The sequence below is a fragment of the Trichosurus vulpecula genome, chromosome 7 (genome assembly GCF_011100635.1).
Source record: "Trichosurus vulpecula isolate mTriVul1 chromosome 7, mTriVul1.pri, whole genome shotgun sequence".
NCBI classification, from domain to species: Eukaryota; Metazoa; Chordata; class Mammalia; order Diprotodontia; family Phalangeridae; genus Trichosurus; species Trichosurus vulpecula.
Genome location: NC_050579.1, coordinates 34,151,086 through 34,165,907, shown reverse-complemented (window position 1 = coordinate 34,165,907; position 14,822 = coordinate 34,151,086). Strand labels below are relative to the sequence as shown.

The window sequence follows — 14,822 nt, the reverse complement described above, 5'->3', positions numbered from 1 at the left end:
AGAGCTAGGGTATAAATATTTTGATCAGGATTAAGGATGGGAAACAGGATTAAGGGTGGGAAACAGCTGGACAATAGAGGACTGGGCAAGGTAGGCATTTGGGCCTAATGGTTATGGCCTCAGGCCAAGGCCAGATCAAGTGGGAAGATTCAAGGAGAGTTCAAGGGTTCAAGGGGTTCCCAGAGACTGTGCCCTCATCATTGAGGTATCAAAGAGGAATGAGTTGGGGTTCACTCACAACCCTGTCTTGGACACTTAGGATGTAGGATGGTGGACTAAGAGCAGGAAGGGACCTTAGGGTTCATTAAGTCCAACCCTCTCATTTATTTACTAGCTATACATCTTTGGGTAACCCCTTAATGTCTACGTACTTCACACAACTCCCTAGGACTTGACAGGTTTTGCCAAGGAAGTCACAGATCTTTCATTCAGAGTCTCACCCAGCAGCCTGAGAAATAAAGTGAGGACAGGGGATAGGGGACGGACCTGTGATGTCTTCGCTGTGGGAGGCTCCTGGGGAGGAAGGGCCTCTACTAACGCAAGGAGCATCTTTTCTGTAAGTTGTGGTCCTAGTCACATGAGTTGGTGACCTGCCTAGGGTCACACAGCTAGGAAGTATTAGGCTGGGTACGGCTCCTTGGCTCTGAAAGAAACTGAAGGAGACTGAGGTGACTTGCCCAGGGTAACACAGCTATTAAGGAAGGAGTCAAAATCAGGGCTTCCTGACTCCAGTTCCATCCCTCCTTCTGTAGATCTGCGGCAAGGGACTGGAGGCTTTGCGGAAGGAAAAAGGTGGGGAACAGCAGGGGGTGTGGCCCGAGGCTTCGCTGAATCCAAAGTGCCAAGCCCAGTCCAAAGGGCTGTGTTCACAGGATGCAATTCCCCCACCCCACCGCGAGATGGCGATGCCTTCGGAGGCTCGCCTATCCCATCGGCCCCGGCTCAGGAGAGCCGGGCTGAGCCGACGAGGGCGGTGGGGCGGAAGCGGCGCTCTGGCCCTCTTCCTCTCCAGTGCTCCCCGGCTCCGGCTGACGTTGGACAACAGAGATGGCGGCAGGAACCAGCAACTACTGGGAAGGTGAGAGAGTGAGGACCGGGGCCGGAGGGCCAGGGGACCCTCAGAGGGAGAGAGGAGCGCAGGGCGGCCGCGGCCGGGCGGCCTCGAGGAGAACAGGCGGCCCGGAGGGGCTGGGCTCCGGGGAGTATGGGAGCGGGGGGGTGGCGGGGATGCGGCCCACTGGGAGGGTGGGGGGAGAGGCCTGGGTTTCGAGCTGGGGGGCCGGGCGGGGGGGCCACCGGGAAGGGAGGGGTGAGGGGGGTTGGGGGCGGGGCGGACAGAGCCTGGACTGCTGCCGAGCCCGCTGCGCTTCCTTCCTTCTTCCCTCCCTTCCTTCCTTCTTTCCTTCCCTCCTTCTCTTTCCTCTCTCCTTCCTTCCCTCTTTCTTTCTTTCCTTCATTCCTTCCTTCCCTCTCTCTTCTCTTTCTTTTTTCCACTTCCTTCCTCCCTTCCCTCTCCTCTTTCCTCCCTCCCTTCTTCCCTCTCTCTCTCTCTGTCTCTTCCCCCCCCTCCCTCTCCCCCTTTCCCCCCCCAATTTCTCCCTTCCTTCTTTTCTCTCTCTTTCGCCCTTCCATCCAAAAATCAGTGGACGCTCTTTTATGCCTTTTCTACCCTCTCCCCGCCCCCATTATCTTTTCTTTAGAAAGTATGTTTTAAGTCTCACAGGCAGAATAAATCACAGCTCACTGTGGTATGGTATCGTAGTATCCCATATACATAGAGCTGGAAGGGCCCTCATTTTTTACAGATAAGGAAACTGAGGCCCAGAAGGGTCACCAGCCCTTTCATTTAGCAAGTGAGGAAACTGAGGTTCAGGAGGCTTGCCTAAGGTAAAACTCATCAGAGGTAAAACTGGAATTAAGGGCCTCTGACTCAAGTCATTGATTTTAAAGCCTTTCAAGATTGACAAAAAAAAAAATTGGGGATTTTGTACTTGTTTTCCTGCAGGGTGTTTGGAACGAATTTCTGCTAAGTGCTTCATAAACTTTTTCTTTCACTCATTTTTCTACCTAACTCTTTGATGAAAAGTTTGTGCTCTGGGTTTCCTTTACCTCTTTGTTTTTCCTGTTGCTCTTCCCTGAATCTATGGGACATGGGTACGTATAAGCATATTTTCAGACCAGTCTTGGCCTCTTTATCTGAAAAATTAATATTCATGGATTTAAAACTGTAAGGGACTCAGTTTTTCAACTGTAAAGTGAGGAGGTTGGACGAGGAGGCTTCTTAGGTCCCTTATGACTCATGATCAGGGTCTCCTAACCTAGGTTCAGGAAACTTGTTTCTTTAGAAATATTTTGATAATTGTATTTCAGCATAATTGGCTTCCTTTGTAACCCTGTGTATTTTATGCATTTTTTTCAAAATTATGATTCTGAGAAGGATGGAATCCATGATCTGGAAGAGGTGAAGAACCCCTGCTCTAGATCTGTGATTTTTGAAACTGAGACCCATAGTGTGGCTTCCCAAGGCTACATAGGAATAAAGGGCAGAGCCAGGACTGGAACTGGGGGCCTCTGACACCCAATCCAGTGCTCTTCCCCTGCACCACACTGCTGCCTGAGAGGCAGAGGGACATGGTCTTGGAGTCACAAAGATCTGGGTTCTAGTCCCTCTCAGTGAGTGATTGTAGTCCATATCTTCCCCTGAGTTCACCTCCAACATGTGAGGGTCCTTCCATTCTTTCCCTGACATCTGGATAACACATGCTCACCACGGTAGTGCTCACACTGTCGACCTGTTGTCCCTTGCCCACTGTACATGACCAGCCCATCTTTTTCCACCAGAACGTTTTTCCTGCTGATGTCCTTCACTCCTGCTCATCTTCCAGGTTTCTTAGTTGTTTTATGTTGCTTTCAGCTTCCCACCCTAGCTCTCTGTGCAGTACTCGTTTGAGGGCTTGGATATCCCCCCCATGTCTCAAAACCTTGGTAGAATATTGGTGTTAAAAAGATGCATCTTTATTTTTGGCAGTTTGGGTGATGTTTCTAATTTTATTGAGCCCTCGAACAGGTAAAAAAGTATATTACCAGTAACACCTCATACCCACCTGAAGGGGCATTTCTGAGGAAATAGTGAGATGATGAGTGTAAATAGATTTGCAAACTGTAAAGCACCATGGACGTGTTACGATTAGTAGTAGTTTTAGAAATCACACAGGTTTGTGATTTCGTCATTAGCTCCCAATGTAGAAATCCTTCCCACTAATACAGATTAGCCACCACTTGTAACTGTGTCCCAGAAGGGTTACAGAGGTGAGGAACTTGTGGCCTTGAGGCCACATTTGGCCTTCTAGGTCCTCAAGTGTAGCCCTTTGACTGAATCCAAACTTCACAGAACAAATCCCCTTAATAAAAGGATTTGTTCTGTAAAACTTGAACTCAGTCAAAAGGCTGCACCCAAGGACCTACAAGGCCACATATGGCTTTGAGGCTGTGGGTTCCCCACTCCTGGGTTAGGATTTGTCGACCCATAGTCAACCAGCTACTGTGTGACTTGGAGAGGGCTTGAGCCCAGATCTTCCTGACTCCAAGCCTGGTATGGGACCCTGTTGCCTCTCATTTTTATCATCATTATTATGGGTAATAGAGTACTTCTTTTGGCCATCTGCATGAAATCTGATCCAAGAAGGATTTGCAGAGCCTTGTACTCAGTGGTTTCTATTAAGAAGAAGCAACTTCTTAAGCTTTAATGAAGTGTTTTTAAACACTCGCGGGGAACGCCACTTTAGGACATGCCCACTTCTTCGAAGACCCCTAGTCAAGAAGCACTTTGAACTGAGGTGATCTTTTTAAAAAGTTTTGGTGCATTGTACTATTGCTTTGGCCATTGGGGATGATTCATATGTTACTAACGTGCGTTAGAATTTACTGAAATATATGTCTTTAGGCATTGTTTCTCTATAATTTTGACTCTTCTTTGTGTTCACTTAAAAAAGTAATGAGAAGTAGAAAGCCTATGTACAGAGTTTCCAGAAGCTTGCTTTACTCATTTATTCAGAGAAAACCAATAGATTTCTCTTATTTTGCTGTTTGTTTTCTTCTTTCTTTGTGTATATATGTTGCTCAACAGAGCTCACATTTTTTAATGTAATGCGTTGTGTGGTATATTTATACCCAATTTCATCAGAGTATTTAGGGGAAAAAAGTTTCAGCCTCCTCCAAAAATTGCTTCCACTAAATACACTCTTAAGGTACGATTTCTATCTCTGCAAATTAAGTGTCATTTTTTAAAAAGCAAAAACAGCTCTGTCAACAAGTCACTGATTAAGTAAAGACTATGCCCTTGTATTGGTTTGAGGCTTGAGAAAGGATCATGACACATACCTTCTCAAACCAAAGACTTTATTTCTTAATCTTTTGCTGAGAACACTGTCATGCTTGTCAGACTGAGGCATTCCTTATTGGTGTGTTTTCAGGTGCAAAGCATTGGCTGTTGTTGGATTCTGAGGGGAAACTGAGCCATTATCATAAATCTTGTTTTCTTCTGCACACCTTTTTCTTTCAGCTCTTGTACTCTAGACAGCCGTCTTTGATTTCTTCAGACACCTAATGTTCTGCAGGTTGTAAGGACCAGCGCAGCCCAGTCTAGCAGGGCATATGATACCCAACAAAAGTAGGACTTAAGTGAGATCTTATGAAAGAATATGAGAAGCAGTGTGTCATACAGAAGCTGGGAGGCAGGAAGACCTAGGTTGGCGCTAAGTCACAGCCTCTCAGCACTTGAGGTAAATCTCGTCAGTTGCAGCAACAGTGCTGACCTGCATTGGAAGAGGGTGTTACCTCCATCAGTAAAACTCTCCTTCTCTCTGAAGGAACCTAATATTTAAGTGGGGTTGGCTTTAGGTTGATGATTAAACCTAGCTGGATTTCATGTTAAGATCTGTCTCAGGTCTAAGTCTGGTGCTGAAGTATCTGCTGTATACATTGCTTCTGTCAAAAGGAATTAGAGCAATGGCTTTATTCTAAAAGAGTTTTGCTGTTTTATTTATTATAGTATATCAGAGCTGCTTTGAGATAGCACTGAGATTGTAAGTTTTTGAACTACTCAAATCCTAACAACTTAAAACTTGAGGCAGTTTGTCCCCTTTTCTCTCCTGGTTCTCCTACCTAGCTGACCTCTCCTGTTGCTGGATCCAACTCCTATCTGCTAACCATGGGTGGCCTGGAGGGCTCTGTCCTGGTCCTTCTCCCTCTATACGATTTTGCTTGCTGATCTCATCAGCTCCCATGGATTCAATTATGTCTGTCCACCCCATATCTTTCTGCTGACTTTTCAGTCTTAAATCTCTAACTTAAACATCTTGAATTAGATGTCCTTTAGCCATCTTAAACTCAAAATGTCCAAAACTGAGCTCATTGTCTTTCCCCCCAAACCCTTTCCACCTCATCACTTTCCCTGCTGCTGTTGAGGGGACCAGTGATCCCTCCAGTCATCCAAGCTCATAACCTAGATGTCATCTTGTACTCATTTTCTTCCCCGCAACCCTCCCCCACCCCAGTCTAGTCTGTTTAAATTAGTAGGCCTTTTGATTTAATCTTTGTAACGTCTCTCTCTCTATGCCCCCTTCTCTCTGCTGACTGTCATCACCCTGGTGCAGGCTCTCATCCCTTCACTCCTGGCCTCTTGCAGTAGCTTGCTGGTTGTTTTGTCCACTACTCACTTGTCAAAGTGATCTTCCTGAAGTGCAGGTCTGTGTCATTTCTCTACTCAGTAAAGTCCAGTGGCTCTCTGTCACTTCCAGGATCAAATATAAAATCCTTATTTGGTATTCAAAGCCCTTTATAACCTGACCAAAACTTTTCTAGTTTTCTTACACCTTACAACCCACTGTGACCGTGCAAACCAGTGACACTGGCCTCTCTTGCTGTTCCTCGAACATGATACTGATACTCCTTTTTCTACATTTCACCCTTCAATGCTATTGCCTTCTCTCTGAAATGATCTCCAAGTTATCCTGTGTATATTTATCTCATGTACATAGTTGTTAGCATGTTGTCTCTCTCATTAGACTGTGAGCTCCTTGAGAGAAGGGATTGTCTTTTGTCTATCTTTGTACACCCAGCACAGTTCCTGACACATAGTAGGTGTTTAATAAATATCTATTGACTGGCTGACTTTTCAAAATAGAAACCTTGTGCTTTGATGTTTTTGGATTTATTTGCAAAACCACTTAAATTTTTAATGGACAGAACAAATGAATTTTTATAAATGAGTTGTGGGGTATTTGCCAAATGTGTAAATATATTTTACTTTGTTTTTTGCACATATAATTGTAAATATTTTTTACAGTACCTGGCACATAACAGATGTTTTAAAATATTTAATTGGTTGTAAACTTTATTCAGTACAATTATGGATGTTTAGGATATTTCTTAATAAGAATTTACTGGATACATTGATCTGCAAGGATATATTACATGCCTGTTATGTGCTAGAAGCTATTTGGGGTGCATGTTTCCTCCTCTCAATGGACCTACAGTCTCTTTGGGGAGAAAAGTCTAAAGCTTATTGAAAATAATAATATAAGGGCAATATTTGCTAAATTGTGTGCCCTAGACTCTTAAGTCCTTTTGAGATTAATTTCTCAATTATATGCTAATTATAAGTGACAGGGTCTGCTTAAGCTAGAGAATGCAGGATAAAGTTACCATAGAAGAGGACTCATTTAGCACTTGCCTAAAATGTAGACCAATTAGGCCATTGTTTCCTTAATCACATTTTAAACGAAAAAAAAATAGATTGACTTTATTATCTTAGTTCCCTTCTTTGAATTTTTTTTTTTTTACTGGGAGAAAGGAAGGACACAAGCTTTTTTAAACATGTACTATATGTCAGGAATTGTGCCTAACACTTTACATAATAACTTTGGGAAAGTAGGGGTTCTTACAATTCCCATTTTACAGTTGAGGAAAGCGAGGCAGACAAAAGTTATGTGATTTGGCTAGGGTCACATAACTAGGACACGTCAAGCTCAGATTTGAATTCAAGACTTTCTGACTCCAGCCCAAGTCTCGCTCTGCTGCATCATCTACCTGGGGCAAAGAATGACAATTCCAGTCACATGTTTTCATACTTGGAACATGTGCTGAGGGTTTCAGTTCTCCAAAAACCCAAATATTTTATATCATTTTGTATTTTTACTAATAACCCTCCATTTTTAATTATTTGCTTTTCAAATTCTGTTAAAGATCTCCGGAAACAGGCCCGACAGCTTGAAAATGAACTTGATCTGAAACTGGTTTCCTTCAGTAAACTGTGCACAAGTTATAGTCACAGTAGTGCCCGAGATGGAAGACGCGACAGGTATAGGTACTACCAAAATCTCTCTTTTGCCTTACATTGTATAATATATTTTAAGCTTTTACTTTAAACAAAACAAAATATTTACTCGATTTTATTAGTTCACATTCAGTCTGTCCTTGAATTTATTTTCTTTTTACTAATTCATTAAAATTATTTCTTTCAATCCTAAAAGGTTTTGCATTGTGGAAGATCTGTGTGCGAAGCTTGTGACAGATGGAGAAATGCCAGTGCTTAAGAGTGTGCAATTAGATTGAAAATAGAGTTCCTACTTTGGGCAAAATAAGGCTATGTATCAGTCTGTTCTGTTGATTTCCTTTCTTTTTAACATCATTGGCATTTCCCATGGATAACCCTCCTATCCTCTATCCTGATAGAGCCCTCAGTTGTAATAAATAAGCGTAATTAAGGAAACCAAATCAATACATTGGCCATGTTTGAAAATATATGCCTTATTCCATACCCTTAGTCCACTGCTCCTTGCCAAGGGGTGGGGGATGGGCATCAGCATTAGTCTTCTGAATTTTCCATTTGTTAGTAAGGATCTATCCTTATTCAAAGTAAACATATTGTGCTTTCTGTTGACTTAGAATGACATAGTTTTCAGGCGAGTAGTAAGGGACCTCTGTAACCATCTGGTCTACCCCATAGAAGAAAGGGATTTCCATTAAAACTTACCTGACAAGGGATTGTCCTGCCTCTGCGTGGAGCCCTCCTTTGAAGGAACCCGCTCCCTGCTAACACAGCCCATCCATCCACTTGGCGACAGGTCCACTTTTTAAGGCATTCTTCCCACCATTGAGTCTAAATTTTCCTCTTCATGACTTCCACGCATTGCGTCTGGTTCTGCCTTCTGGGGTCAGACTTTACAGGTCTCTTTCCTCCTACATGACAGCCCTTCAAATACTGAAGACAGCTACTCTGTACACCCTGGGTCTTTTGTTCTCCAGGCTAAACATGCCAGTTCCTTCAGCCGGCTTTCCTATGACAATACACTCACAAAGCTTTTCACCAAGCCCTTGTTGTGCTCCTCTGGGCACTGCCTAGCTTATCAATATACTTCTTAAACTGTGGCATCCAGAACTGAAGACAGTACTCCAGGACAAGCCTAATGAAGTCTGTCTAGTAGGACTCTCCCTTTTCCTGGAAGCCACCCTCTTTTTCATGCAGCCAAAGTCTCACTAGTTTTAGGGGCTGCCCCATCACACTGCTGACTCTTAGCAAACTTCCAGTCTACTAAAGCCCCCATATTTTTTTCAGAATAACTTCTTTTTCCAATAACTTCCATCTTATACTTGGGTAGTTGATTTTTTTTTTTTTTTGTGCTCAAGTGCAAGAATTTTCCATTTATCCTTGTTGAATTCCATCTTCTTATGTTCAGTCCAATGTCTCTCAAGTTGGTTTTGGACCTCACCCCTGCCATCCATTAGGTTAGCTCTCCCTCCCAGTTCTGCATCATCTCCAGATTTGATGAGCCTCTGTCCATTTAGCGCCATGGCTAAGGACATTTTCTGCCTCTGTCCAAGTCATGAATACAAATGATTAATAGCACAAGGTAAGCACAAACCGCTGGAGCTGAACTTGGACTTTTCTTTGAGTCCTGTCATCTAACCAGTTGTGAATCCTTCTAAACTTATTATCATCTGGTTCACATATATTCTCAACAAGAGATAGCAGGAGATGCTTTATTAAAAGCTTTACTAGAAATCTAGGTGAACAATAACCATAGCATTCCCGCACTACAGTTTAGCAGTCCTCTCAGAAAAGGAAATGAAGTTAATCTGTCATGACCTGCACTTGATGGAACCACGTTGACTCTTTTTTGGCTCTTTGTCATCACAGTGGCTTTCTTTTGTAGCTATTCACCAACATCCCTTTAATGATGTTGGGGCCATCTCCAGTCATCCTGAGCTATATCTTGCCACTGGGCCCAGATGGCTCCAGGGGAGACAGTGACTCTGGTGACTTTGCACCCTCCCTCGCTTAAATCCAATTCACTTTTCAAGTCATGGCATCACCTCCCTGACGCCATGGTCCTCTTCGAGAATGAAAGACAAACAACAGCTTTAACGATATGATCTGGAATTTTATCAGGAATTGGGGTTCAGGCTTATTGGCCTAGAGTTTTCAGGCTTTGTACTCATCCTTTCTTTTGAAAATTGGGACATTTGCCCTTCTCAAATTTTGTGGGATCTCTCCTGCTTTCCATGATCTTTCAGACGTCACTGACTAACTCAGCATGCACGCAGATGTGGGTTCGGAAAAGACCGGCCCAGTCACGATGATTTGAGGGAGACCGAGTATTTTTTCATGATCTTCTTACTTGTATTCAACATCAGCTCTAGCTTAGTCATTTCTAGAGTAAAGGTCATTCTTCATTGCAGAGAAAACAAAAGGAATTGGACAACTCTGTTGTCTCTGTCGCCAGCCATCCTCCTCCCACCCACCCTGAGCAGAGGCCCTCTCCCTTCTTGGAACCATCTCCTCCTTCTCCTTGGGCAGCCAGAGAAAAGGTGCCTTTGTGCTGTCTTAGAGTTGGCCGGACATGCTGTTGTCCTCCTTGTTGGGATACTGGAACTTTGCTGTGGCTGAGCCATCCCCTCTCTGGCTTTGGGCACCAGTTTGGTTTGAGTGTTAAACACTTGAAGTGTTTTTCGGAGATTTTAGCCAGTGCTCCATTTGCCAGCCGAAGTATTCATTTTTGGTAGGTGCGTGTAGGTTATATTAGCATGCTATAAACAGCATTCTTTTGCATTGTTGTTAAAACATAACCAAATTCAGAAATTTGTTTCTTGCACAGTTACTAGAAATACGACAGTCTGGTGTACTTTTGGAAAGTGAATTCCAAGTAATGCTCTGATTTGTTGTCCTTTAACTAGTTTCTTTATTGGGATGATTATGCCCCAGCAAGTGCATTTTTAAGGTTCAGTAATATGAAGAAACCCCTACTGTAACATCATTTGATCACTTGTTCCATGGAATTAACAGACCCTCTGAAACACTGTTTCAGTTAAGACTGTCTTTTTCATGGAACCAGTCAATAGTGCTGTTTGGAATATTCTGATGTAGGTAGCAGTTCTGAAGTAATAACTTAGCGTACTATAGACCTCACTTAGACTCATTGCTCTGTGTCCTCATGGGCACTTAACCAGAATAGACATAGTGAAAAGATTGTAACATGATCCTTTCTAATAGAGAGCTCTATTTATGCCAGGAAAAAGGTATGCCTGAATCAGTTCTTATATTTGACTCTGTAGGACTGCTTGCAAAATTTCTTTTACACAGTGCTTTATTTAAGTTTTTCTGAGCTTTAAAATGATTAATTCTCTTAAGACATTTGAGACATACAGTAAATTTTCAGTGTAGCTACTCAGGAGTAATTGCCTTGAAAGCATCCTCATATAAAGATTTAAAACAGAATGCAAATTACTTTGTAGAGTTAGCAGAAAATGATTTTTTTTAAAAGCCAAGGCTTTGGTCCAGATTAGAAGTCCAGTCTGAAACATTTGTTGGCTCCCCATATTGAAGGCTGTCCCTGAATACTGCTACCGTGACAAAATTGGGAATGCCATTTTTTTCCCTCCATGTTGGCTGGCACCTCACGTTGTGGGGCTCTTGGCACATCTATGGCATATAAGTTGGTTTTTGTTTCCCTTTATTGAGGCCTGTGTGCCTTGCTGAGTATGGTTGGGGAGTTAATGGTACCTGTCAGTGGCTATTGACAGTTCTCTCATCCTCACAGTATGTTGCTCTTTTCTCCCTCTTAGGGCTCCAGGGCACTGTGCTGAGCTCTAGGGATACAAGGAAAGGTAAACACAGTCCCTGCCCTCAAGATGCTCCTATGGTATTAGGAGGCACCAAGGAGTGAGGGAAGAGCCATGCACAGAGCAGGGGGGGAAGGTGCTAAGAGCTACCTTCCTGCCTGGGGCCTGGGGGCCAATGGAGAGTCCAGGAGATGGGGTGGGGTGAGGGGGGCAGGTGTCCTGTTTGAGGAGCAGACAGGAAGCCAGAGTCATGGAGGGGAGCCATGTGTGAGAAGACTGGAAAGGAAGGAAAGGGCCATGTCATGAAGGACTTTAAATAGCAAACAGAGAGTTTTAGATTTGAACCCAAGGAGTCTCTGGACTTTATTGACTGGTGTGGGTGGAGGTGGAGTGTGGCATGTTTGGCAACTGAGGGGAGGATTGCTATGATGAGAACCTCTAGGCAGAAGACCAGTTATTTGTCTAGACCTGTGGATTCTTTGGGTAGAAAAGTGCTAGTATAGCAACTCATTCTGCTAATGCGAGAGTTGCTTTGTAGCATTACGAGTTTAAGTGACTTGCCTAGGTTTACATAGCTAATACATACTGAAGCCAGGGCTCGAATCTTTGTTTTCCTGCCTCCCATGGCCTCTTGCCCATTTTATATTTAAAAACAGTTCTCTGTTCCTCCTTGTGAATCTTCTAAACCTCTTGCCCCCCCCTCATCTCTCTTGGCATCAACTTTGTTTATTTCACATCTTATTGGTAACTTGTCAGATGTCATGAGGGCCATGGAAAGGAAGTAGACTTGAGAATTGACTGTTAAAAAATTTACTAAAACTTTAGGTTTTACATCTCCTACTTTTGATCTTTTTCATTGTCTTTTATTCTGAACTTAATCATCTCAGTGTACAAAGAACAGGAAAGCAAATTGTTTAAGAAACCATACATTTAGATTAAGTTCGGTTTTTCTTAAGCTACGTGTGATATTTAACTCTTAGTGACAAAATTGCTCTATTTGTTTCCCCTTCTGCACTTTATTGTCTTTTTCTGTGCATTTTCACCACCTGCTGCCCACCCTGTACATTACCCATGTTTTCCAATATGTTCTTTCCCTCTTCCTTTCCCAGAGAGTCTTAAAACAGTTTTTAAAAAATAAACAAAGAACCAGGTTGAGTGAAACTAACACAGTGGTTGAGTCTAACATTATATGTAGTGTTCTATTCTGATAGTGCCCCACATCTGCAGAAAGATCGAGGATGTTGCATTCTCATATAACAGAATTCACTCTTTAGAGAGCCATCTTTCCTTACAATAAAGAATAAAAAAAAGTTCTGTCTAACAAGCATATTGAAAATGTCTGACTTTATATGCAGTGTTCCATACTGGTGGGGCCTCCCTCCCATCCAGTCTGCAAAAAAATGGGGGAGGTTTCTTCTCATAGATTCTTTGGAGCCAAGTTTAGTCATTATAATGTTACAGCATTCAGTCTGGATGGTTTTGTTGGATCCATTTATTTTGTTGTAAGCAAATTTACAGAATTTATGTTGTTTTTCTAGTTCTGCTTACTTGGCTTTGTATCAGTTCATATAAAACTTCTCATGCTTCTTAGTATTCATTATATTCATGGTTTCTTATGAGAAAGTAACATTCCATTATCTTTATATACCACAAGATTACATTCATGTACCATTCCTCAGTCAGTGGACACATCCTTTGTTGCCATTTCCTTGCCACTACAGAAAGTGCTTCTATAAATATTCTGGTGTATTTGGGACCTTTATTTGACCATTGACCTCCTTGGAGGTATATTCCCTGTAAAAGGTATGGACATAAAATAGTGATTTAATTATGGCTTCTGGGAGAAAGTCTGAAGAAGGAGGAACAGTTAAAATAAATTTAAAGAAGTCCTGCCTTTAACCCGGGTAACTCAGGGCAAAGGTGTTAGAGCTCGTTAGTGCCACCACTGTAAATCCCCTACACTGATGAAATTACAAGTTTGAACCTTCCCTCTTCTCTCCTGTCCTTCCCTCCTTCCTAAAAATTAAAATTGGAAGAGATCTTAGGGACCTTTTAAAGGAGGGAACTTGAGAGCCAGAGGTGGAGACTGATTTGCCCAAGGTCATACAACTAGCCAGTGATGGAACTCAGTATGAAACTTGGATCACCACATATCTGGTTTTTTGTTCTTTCTGTCACTCTGTATTTATTCTTAAATTATGGATATTTGTCTTCTGCAAATTATTTTAGGAATAAGGAAGTGATTTCTTTTTGTGTTCAGATTTACTGTAACTTTAACTCATTTATCGAGATGGAACATGTGTCAGAATAAATGCATTAAAGGGATCATTATTGCTATTTGTTTTGGGGTAATAACAATTTATTCCTTTAGAAACCCGTAAGACATGGCCTTTCTAAGTACTTCAGTTAACATGATTTACTTCTTATTTTCATAGTTTAATTATGTAGAATATTTTGCTTCTTTGAAGCCAGAGTTGAATTAGACATTGCCATGGCTTCAATTACTTCCTGGCTTTGGAAATGGTAAACATTTTAAGTTTTTCTATGAGTGGTTTTATAATACATATCTACTATTGACAAATGGGTGAGAATCTCTTTAGAGTATGGCTAAAATTTGCTTAGATTTGTGTTGATTTATTCAGGGTTCAGAAGTTAAAGTATTTATGGTGTAAGTTAGATATGAGTCTTATGGAAAAAGCCAATTTAGAAAATTTAACTCAAAAAAGAAAGCATATTACAGGAATTATGCTTGAGTTCTTTGTAAACTGTTATTATATAACTCGCCTGAAACCTGAAGTAATGGGTTCCCTTTACTTTAATATTGCTTTAGTTCTGATACAACGCCCCTTTTAAATGGATCAAGTCAAGACAGAATGTTTGAAACAATGGCTGTGGAGATTGAACAACTCTTGGCAAGGGTGAGTGCTTTTTAAAATCATATATATATACATATGTATATTTTCTGATAGCAAGTTGGCCATTTAGAATAAAGCTTTGTTATATTACTTCAGACATGCTGATTGAATTCTCCCAGTCACCCAGAGAGATGAGTCGTCATATTCCCCCCACACTCCCCAGGACAGGTGACATTTACTGCAGTTGTTGCCAGATTTCTTATTGACACATTAGCTTGTTTTGTTGACGTCTTAGCATTGGTGACAGCAGCTGAGCCCCATTTGCCTTACTCTCCCTGTGTGTTACCCCTGCTTCCAATGCTGTGGCATGTAGTGGAAAGGGCGGTTTGACTTTGGTGGCATAGATCTGATCACGTATTCTAAAATGCCTTGTTTAATGCCCTGTCCTTTTGTGTAGCTTACAGGAGTAAATGACAAAATGGCGGAGTACACCAATAGTGCTGGCGTTCCCTCCCTCAATGCAGCGCTCATGCACACATTGCAGCGACACCGAGACATCTTGCAGGTAACTTGGTGCTTCACACTTTCCCATTGGATGTTTTTTGCAAGAGTTTAAAACAATTCAGAGCAGGAGGGCTTCCCAGTGATTCACTTTTTTTTTTTTTGTAAAGAAGAAAACTTTCCAAGTACATTCTGAAAATGGCTCTTAACTATTGCAATTGTCTTATGAAACGGAGGATCAGTTAATAAGAGGTATAACCTAGGTCTAGGGCGAGGGAAGTAATTAACTACCTAGTGTTTTCATTGGCTTACCAGCTGTGATCAAGAAGTAATGACCAGTGGGAG

At 42.1% G+C, this 14,822-nt stretch overlaps 1 protein-coding gene across 4 annotated transcripts in view; it reads left to right on the top strand.

Annotated features, from left to right (window-relative positions):
• The first annotated feature begins 1,010 nt into the window (after positions 1-1,010).
• The window catches only part of GOSR1 (golgi SNAP receptor complex member 1), an 81,933-nt gene continuing 68,121 nt past the window's right edge, over positions 1,011-14,822 (top strand). For 2 of the 4 annotated variants that reach the window (XM_036766979.1, XM_036766981.1), the window contains exons 1-4: positions 1,011-1,078; positions 7,246-7,366; positions 13,952-14,039; positions 14,434-14,541. In XM_036766979.1, the coding sequence (XP_036622874.1) occupies positions 1,048-1,078; positions 7,246-7,366; positions 13,952-14,039; positions 14,434-14,541 (348 nt within the window). In that variant the 5' untranslated portion in view covers positions 1,011-1,047. The remainder of the gene's footprint in view (positions 1,079-7,245; positions 7,367-13,951; positions 14,040-14,433; positions 14,542-14,822) is intronic. The other 2 variants (XM_036766980.1, XM_036766982.1) reach the window with 1 other exon arrangement.